This window comes from Colobus angolensis, unplaced genomic scaffold, assembly GCF_000951035.1.
Source record: "Colobus angolensis palliatus isolate OR3802 unplaced genomic scaffold, Cang.pa_1.0 Scaffold175, whole genome shotgun sequence".
NCBI classification, from domain to species: Eukaryota; Metazoa; Chordata; class Mammalia; order Primates; family Cercopithecidae; genus Colobus; species Colobus angolensis.
In genome coordinates, this window is record NW_012114877.1 from 1,360,615 (window position 1) to 1,369,325 (window position 8,711).

General features: G+C 41.8%; 1 protein-coding gene across 1 annotated transcript in view; it reads right to left on the reverse strand.

The window, feature by feature from the left end:
* Positions 1-8,711, reverse strand: part of LOC105509352 (chromosome unknown open reading frame, human C7orf31) — a 53,066-nt gene that overhangs the window by 9,024 nt on the left and 35,331 nt on the right. The window contains exon 7 of the mRNA XM_011938560.1: positions 7,640-7,728. Within this exon, the coding sequence (XP_011793950.1) occupies positions 7,640-7,728 (89 nt within the window). The remainder of the gene's footprint in view (positions 1-7,639; positions 7,729-8,711) is intronic.

An 8,711-nucleotide genomic window follows, 5' to 3' on the forward strand; every position in this document is an offset into this window, starting at 1 on the left:
TGGAAGTCCGTATTTTATTTGTCTAAATAGTTTAATTTATAAATCAAGTAAATAAATGTTACATAAAATATGTTCCTTTCACCTGCTTTGACAAAATATCTCTGGAACAACCTGCAAGACCAGGTTTAAAATTGGACTTCTTGGACTACTTCGAGTTCTGCACTGGGACAGGGTGGTTCAGGAAAAGCCAGCTGCTGGTCCCTGGCCTCAGCACCTGACTTCTTTACTCGCTCCATTTACCCCCCACCCCACTTCTAGCAAACAGGCATGCAGTCATATTTTGGTCACTCCTTTGGCCATAAGGTATATACCAGCATGGCAGCACTGCCAACCCGTGGGAGGATGGAGTTGAGGAATAGACCCCAAGAAGGGCCTAGGATTGGGTTCAAAGCCATTTGGTCAGGGAATTCTGTGGTTCAAGATCATGGTCAGGGGAGGGAGACAGGGGAGCATGGGCTCCGGATGAACATACCCGCTTGCTCCACAGAAAGGGCCACATCCGGTGGAAGGCCAGAACTGGCCCTCTAAAGTGTGGTGCCTTCTAAAGTTCCTGGGCCTAAGGGTTATGCTGTTCATAGCAACCCTTTGAGATTGAAGTGATTCCATTTGACATATAGAGTACTCATGGGAAAAGGCACTGCTACCCCTATAAACCTTTAACAAATATGTGTCTTACTTATTCAGGGATAAAGAAAGCCCTGTTTGATCCCCTTCTCTTTTTCATTATTTGCAGAGCCAGCTTACTTGGAAATAAGAAGGACTGTTTTTTTTTTTTTTTTGAGATGGAGTCTTGCTCTTGTCCCCCAGGCTGGAGTGCAGTGGCGCGATCTCGGCTCACTACAACCTCTGCCTCCCGGGTTCATGTGATTCTCCTGCCTCAGCCTCTCAAGTAGCCGGGATTATAGGTGCCCGCCACCACGCCTGGCTAATTTTTGTACTTTTAGTAGAGATGGGGTTTCACCATGGTTGGCCAGGCTGGTCTTGAACTCCTGATCTCAGGTCGTCTCGGCCTCCCAAAATGCTGGGATGACAGGCGTGAGCCACCATGCCCAGCCAAGAAGGACTTTTAAAAAAATACTGTTCTACGGGGCTAGATTAATCTTGTGTCTTCCACTGGTTGAACTAACAACAGAGACCTACTGAAACACATTCAAGGGCATGGGAAACGAAATAAGCAATGTGAAATTTTACTGTAGCCTGTGATGTCTTGAGAAGGGACTAAAGAGGCAGGAAACATTTGAGAGGGGATTTGATCAGTTTTCAGTATGTTAAGGGGATGTTACTCTGAGAGGATAGTGAGAGAGGGGTGGTGGAAATCATTCACTCCAAAGGTATTCATTGGCTCGATATACTAAACTCAGGGTAGAGTTTGTATCTGATATGGAAGATAAGCCCACAGCAGAAAGGAATTCCAGTTCCTGAGATGTTAGTTTCTAGGCAGACACTCCAGTCTACAAAGAAGTGACATTAGTTGTTTTGAATTTGGAATATATTCTCAGAGGAATAGTACTATATAAACTGTGGTTACATTCCCAGCATAGCTCATATAATATATGTAACTCGTAACCTATTTATTAAACACTTACTGAATACCTATTGCATGCAAAACCATGTACAAGGTTTTGAGAGTTCTGTGCTAGGCACCAAAACTCCATAAGTTGTCACCAAAATAACATGGTTGTAATATATTAAATGAAACAAAAAAAGCAAATACAGTTTTTTTTGTTTGTTTATTTTAGTCTTGAATGATGGGGCTTAACCAGGTTAAATAGGGGAGGTTAAAAGGTTTACTGTGGAGACCACATTGCTATTTGCAGAGGCCTTAGCATTTGGGAGTACTGGTTCTTTATTAGATATTTTAATTAATTCTATTGTATTAGCACCATTTTTACACTAACAGGTTATGATAAGGCACTTTGTTCATTTACATCTGGAATGAAGAGAGAGAGAGAGAGACGGAGAGAGGGAGCAAATCAGAGACTGGCAGAGAGAATTATTTTTGGCATCTAGTCAGGGCTTAGGAAAGAGAGGGTTGGAGGGAGAAGAGGACACCTGGTTGGGTAACAGTGCTGCCTGAGATGGAATGGCGGGAACGTTGGCGGTGTGAGACAGTAGATGAGGAGAGAGACAGACCGTTTGTTTCCCATCTGGGCCCCTTGTATGTCAATGGGTCTGAACAGGTGGGAGGGGCACAGGGTGCTGGTGGCCACGGAGAGGTGCACTGTGGGCGTCCAGTTATTTGATAAGATGACTCCTTTCTAAAGGAGGTCCCCGCATGATCACCAAATTCATTCTGGCCACTTACGGATGAGTGTGGAGTATGGGTGGTATGTTGGAGAGAGAACTGTCCCTGGAATGAGGAAAGTATCTCTAGGATGGGGATGGGGCATTTTAGATTGGAAAGATGGCAGGTGGAGCAAGAAGAAAAACTGCTCCCCTTTGAAGGGGTGATATTGGTGAGCTCTCTCTCAAAGGGAAGCCAAGGGTCTGTCCAAATATTTAGGTTTGCAGAAAACTGGGTTGTAATGAATATTGTGTTATTCTCAGCGAGGCTTTGAAAATGGTTTTGTTAAAAACATTTCAAAAAGTCCAAGGTAAGGAGGTTTATGGCACTTGACCTTTGTGATTATATCTCATCTTAACAAAAAAATTATTACAAAGTAGATTTCATCCTAGAGACTATTCTCATATCCTAAAAGCTAAGGCTAGACATTCAAGCTCTTGAGAAATTGGACAAAAGTCTTCAGCCACTTGAGTAAGCAATGACACAAACAGCCCAGAAGAGTTAAGTATTACAACCTATGTATGGGCCGTGCACAGTGGCTCACACCTGTAATCCCAGGACTTTGGGAGGCCGTGGAGGGAGGATCACTTGAGGCCAGGAGTTTGAGACTAGCCTGGACAACACGGTGAACCCCTGCCTCTACTAAAAATAGAAAAATTAGCTGGGCGTAGTGGGGCACACCTGTGGGCTCAGCAACTCCGGAGACTGAGGCAGGAGAATCGCTTGAACCCAGAAGGTGGAGGCTGCAGTGAGCCGAGATCATGCCACTGCACTTCAGCGTGGGTGACAGAGCGAGACTCCATCTCAAAACAAAAATAAAACCTATTTATGTTTGCCAATTGGAAAAGGAAAAGGAATGTTGACTGGTTCGGTAATGGATGGAAATGGTCAGTGAGAAGAGATCTCAGCAGGAAGAGAAGGGTAGCAGAAGAGGCCCTGAATAGAGTGATAAGTGCAATGACCACTAATGACCCTGGAAAACTGGGCCAGTCCAAAGAGGCAAAGCTAGGGCAGCTCTGGGGTCTGGGTGGGAAAGGGGCGCCTGATCTCAGCAGCTGCTGAAGGCAGAGCTGCTGCATCCACATGCAATGTGAAAGGAGGAGGGAAAACGACACTTAACACACTCTGTTAACATGAAGCCCTGGGAATTAATTTTTAAAAGGTTAACGTTCTTATGTAGAATATTCTCCTTTCCAAGGTTACCCATTTCTTTATGTTGCTAGGTCAACAAAATATTATAAGCATTGGAATAATAATAATTAATAATAATAGCAGCTAATATTTATTATGAGCTTACGATGTACAAATATCGTGCTGGGTGCTTTTCTGTGTATTTCATTCTCAGGACAGCACTATCAGGTAGATTTTATTATTATTCCTGCTTTATCTATGAGGAAACCAAGTATTGAAGGATTAAATATGTTACCCAGGTCACAGAACTCATAAGTTTTGGAGCAGTATGTTATACATATTTTCTTATTGGCTTGGATGGAAAGTACTAACATATGGTTCCTGGAGTTTTCTGTTTTGCAGCTGGGTGACACATTTTTGGACCTGTGTATCAGGTTGGTAGTGTCCCTTCTCCTTCCCTGGGTACAGTAGAAGGAGAGGGAAGACTATTATCCCAGAAATGCAAGTTACAAGTCCTTGAAAAACAAGGCATTCTTGCTATGAGTTCCATTCTCAGAGAATGATTTAATTGTAGCCTGCACCCCTGGCGATTCTAACGCGCAGCCAAGGTTGAGGACCACTGCTCTGGCAATAGGAAAGGTAAATACTATAAAAAATATCCTCCTGAGCCTGGTATGGTGGTGCACAGCTGCAGTCCTAGATACTTAGGAGGCTGAAGCAGGAGAATGCATGAGGCCAGAAGTTTGAGAATATGCTGTGCCATGATCGCACCTGTGAACAGCCACTGCACTCCAGCCTGGTGTTAAATAATTAATAGACATGAGAAAGGCAGCATGAGACAGAATCTGTCCCTCTTTCTCTCTCTTTTTTTTTGAGATAGAGTCTCACTCTCACCCAGGCTGGAGTGCAGTGGTGCCATCTTGGTTCACGGCAGCCTCTGCCTCCCAAGTTCATGCGATTCTCCTGCCTTGGCCTCTTGAGTAGCTGAGATTACAGGCATGCCCCACCACGCCCAGCTAATTTTTGTATTTTCAGTAGAGACGGGGTTTCGCCATGTTGGTCAGGCTGGTCTCGAACTCCTGATCTCAAGTGATCCACCCGCCTTGGCCTCCCAAAGTGCCTCCCAAAGGGATTGCAGGCATGAGCCACTGCGTCTGGCTATCTCTTTGTCTTTTGTTTCTCATTTTTATTTATATATTTTAGAATTTAAAGCATTTAATTAAACAAAAACCAACTCATAAACCGGGCAGTCGCCAAACCAAAATAGGTTCAGAGACTCTGCCACTGCCAGGTGGTGGAAGAAGGTTTATGGACAGAAAAAGGAAAGTGACCTACAGAAAACGGAAGTGAGACACAGACACAGCCAAAACTAGGTGATTGGCACAACAGTAGGTTACACTCTGTTTACGCATCCAGTTAGGTTGCAGTTCATTCTATATGGAGAAATATTTTTCTTTTTTTTTTGAGACGGTGTCTGGCTCTGTCTCCCAGGCTGGAGTGCAGTGGCCGGATCTCAGCTCACTGCAAGCTCTGCCTCCCGGGTTTATGCCATTCTCCTGCCTCAGCCTCCGGAGTAGCTGGGACTACAGGCGCCCGCCACCTCGCCCGGCTAGTTTTTTGTATTTTTAGTAGAGACGGGGTTTCACCGTGTTAGCCAGGATGGTCTCTATCTCCTGACCCCGTGATCTGCCCGGCTCGGCCTCCCAAAGTGCTGGGATTACAGGCTTGAGCCACCGCGCCCGGCCTATATGGAGAAATCTTTAGGCCAAATTTAAAAGACATGAGGAGGCAGCTGTAGGCTATACTCAACAATTCCTTCTTTCTGGTTATGGGGTAACATAACAACACCTTGTTTCTTAAAAAAAAAAAAAAATCCTTTAATGGGAATAGAGCATTGTAGATACAGAATGCTTTAGATTTACCTTCCCCAGTTAAATGGTGAAAGGCAGGAAAAATAGGAAGGACAAGTATAGGGTATTATCCTAGAGATTAGAGAAAAAAAAGGTGAGTCATGAGTTACACCCATGAAGCTCAGTATCTACTTTATTTTTACTTCTTTGTCCAGGGAAATGCAAAACTTGATTAGAGTTAGGGATGAGCCAGAAGAAAATCTGAAAGGTTGAAAATTAAGAGCAGTTAATAAAGATTAAGAAAGTGGGATTAACCATCAGAAATAAGAAATAAATAATCAGCCAAAAATATTTATGTATAATGCACTGTGGGGATATACACATAACATGTTCTGTTCTCAAATAACTCATAATTTAGTTGGTGAAATATGAAATACATGTGAAAAGTTACTGGTTACAGTATGTGTGGTAGAAGTCAGAAGAGGGAGCTATCATTTCTGCTGGAGTAATAATAATGCCTTACAAATTATAGTATTTTCTAGGTTTTGAATCTTTCATATGATCTGCATATCTTGTGAAATTTACAGGACAGATTTTAGTGAAATTACCCAGATATGTTTTATGAATTAAAGCTCAGAAAAGGGAAATAATCTGCCTCATATAACTTACGCAGCAAATGCCAACAGAGGAGTGACCAGCAAGCACACAGGCCCCCGACCTGGTTCTCTTTGCTACACAACAGAAACAAGGAGGGTTGAGCTGAGCCTTGAATTAACAAGTATCGGGCAGAGAGGCCTTGGAGGAGGGCTTCCAGGAAGGGAAATGGCATGAACCTGTTTGGGAACCAGAGGGTGGGGCCAGGCTGCAGGCTGGAGGTAAGGGCAGATCCTGAGGGGTCTCTGCACCTCAGTTAAAGTATCGGGATTTACACTCAGGCAGAGGATAGCTATTCAGGATGGCTGCCAAGGAATGTGACATGAGGAAAACAGGATTTTAATGACTAGGAAGAAACTTAGCTACAGATCTGGAGCCTTTGGCTATAAGAACATGTAATGATAGGATGGGTTCTAGAATAACTTCTCATATTTCTGGGTTGCTTAGATATAGATTTTGCTTAAAAACTGAAAGAGATCCAGTAAAACAGACGATTCGTTAGGAATTCTTTTTGACGTTTAACTTTAAAAAACAAACAGGAAATGACTTACTTTATAGATGACTCTGTGACATGGCAGCGACCACATGCTGGGTCTGTCATAATGATTTGCCAAGTAAAAATTCAAATGTTTCCAACCTCTCACTTGCCTATCTCATGGATTGCTGGATGCCACGAGATAATATATGGAGAACACTTGGTACTGCTTCTTACCAACCATGTTAGCTATTATTATTTTCAAATGTCTAGATATTTTCCCTCTTGATTTATAATTTTCTCTTTTTATCCATGTGGAGTTATGGGGCAGAGGTTAAGGTCAGAGACTAGAACTTCACAAACCTGATTTCTGTGATCATGACATAGTCACAAATTCTTAGTCACAGTTTCCTTATCTATAAAATGAAAATGATGATGCTAACCTTAGGAGGTTATTGAAAGGGTTAAATGATGTATTTAGAGTAGTTAGGTGTGTAGCAATTTCTCAATAAATGGTGGCTGTTGTTTTATTTCATTTTAGACTTGACACCAATAACACCAATATGATAATATGGCTGGAACAATAATAGCTTGTAAATCTTTCTGGAAATCTTTCATTTACTCTATGCATATTTGGAGTGACTGGATGTATTATAAGTCATAAGAATAGGGTTGGAGGAACACAGTGTGAGAAATGCAGCCCTCCCCCGCCATCTTCCTGGGGGCAATCTTTTTTTTCTTTTTTTGGTAACTGTGGAATGTTCCATAACTACCAACAATACATGAAATCAGCTAAGAAAATTGAAAAATGTAAATCACAGTCAAAATCTCAAATTTTACATTCAGATGGAAAATGAAAACAATCTTTTAGATTTTTTTTTTTTTTTTTGAGACAGAGTCTCACTCTGTTGCTCAGGCTGGAGTGCAGTGGCATGATCTTGGTTCACTGCAACCTTTACCTCCCAGGTTCAAGCAATTCTCGTGCCTCAGCCTCCCAAGTAGCTGGGACTACAGAAATGCACCACCATAACCGGCTAATTTTTGTATTTTCTAGTAGAGACAGGGTTTCACCATGTTGGTCAGGCTGGTCTCAAACTCCTGACCTCAAGCAATCTGTGCACCCTGGCTTCAAAAAGTATTGGGATTACAGGCATATGCCACCATGCCCAGCCTAGATTTTTAGAAATGTATTGACTAAAAATACTTGTTACTTTCTTTTAAACACACATTTAAAAAGATACTTACATCATAATATACACCCTGACCTGGCCAAGTTAGTGCTTTCTTCTTTGAATCCATGGGAATATCAATCAGTTCATATCTATAAGGATTACCTGAAAATTTCAGGAAAAGCAATAAATAAGAATAGTCTTTTAAGGGATTAATAGGTACAATAAATAGAAATGAGATAATATAAGGTAGAGATGGATGTTGGTGTACATTTTACCTATGTAGTTACAGCTTTAGAGAGATTCAGCTTGCTCCTGAATTCTTTTTTATTTTTATTTATTTTTTAAGATAGTATCTTGCTACGTTTCCTAAGCTGGACTTGAACCCCTGGGCTCAAATGATCTTCCTACCTCAGCATCCTGAGTAGCTAAGACTACAGGGGCAGGGCAGGCCACCACACTTGGCTTGTTGTTCTTGAATTCTTGAGCATGTACAGGAGCAGCATGTGGGCCACACAGTGTGAGAAGGAGTCTTTAACCCTAGTGCTCTCAGCAGTAATAGGAGTCACTAGTACTTCACCTTTCTTCTTAATGAGAGAAATCTTAGGTAAATAATAGTGTTCCTGGATTCTCTTTCTGATCTTTTTTTCTGGTCTCTGGGGGCTCAACAAATACATTTCTATATTACCTGTTTTGGCTTTTCTCTGCCTAAATATCAAGTTTTCTGAAACTGAGTTAGTACTTGCTTACCAAAAAGGTATTGAAAGGGAACATCTTAAACAATACGGCTTCTTAGATTTTGTTTTATAATTTGATAAGCTTTACCAAACAGCATGGCTTGCTTTGCTCTCATGATAAGTTTCAAGTTAAAGAATGTTCTGAACACCCATCTTCATATGTAATAAGAACAAGTGCAGGCGTTTATTGAACACTTACCATGTGCCAGTCACTGTACTGTTTTATATATATCATCACATGCAATTTTTAACATTACTATAAGAAAGGTACAGTTATTCCAACTTTAGTAAATGAGGAAATTGAAGCAGAGAGAGAATAAGTGATTTGTCCCCATCTCAAAGGTAGACTTCAAACTCAGGCAATCTGATTCTAGAGCCTGAACTCTTAACTTCCTTCCTTCCTCCCTCCCT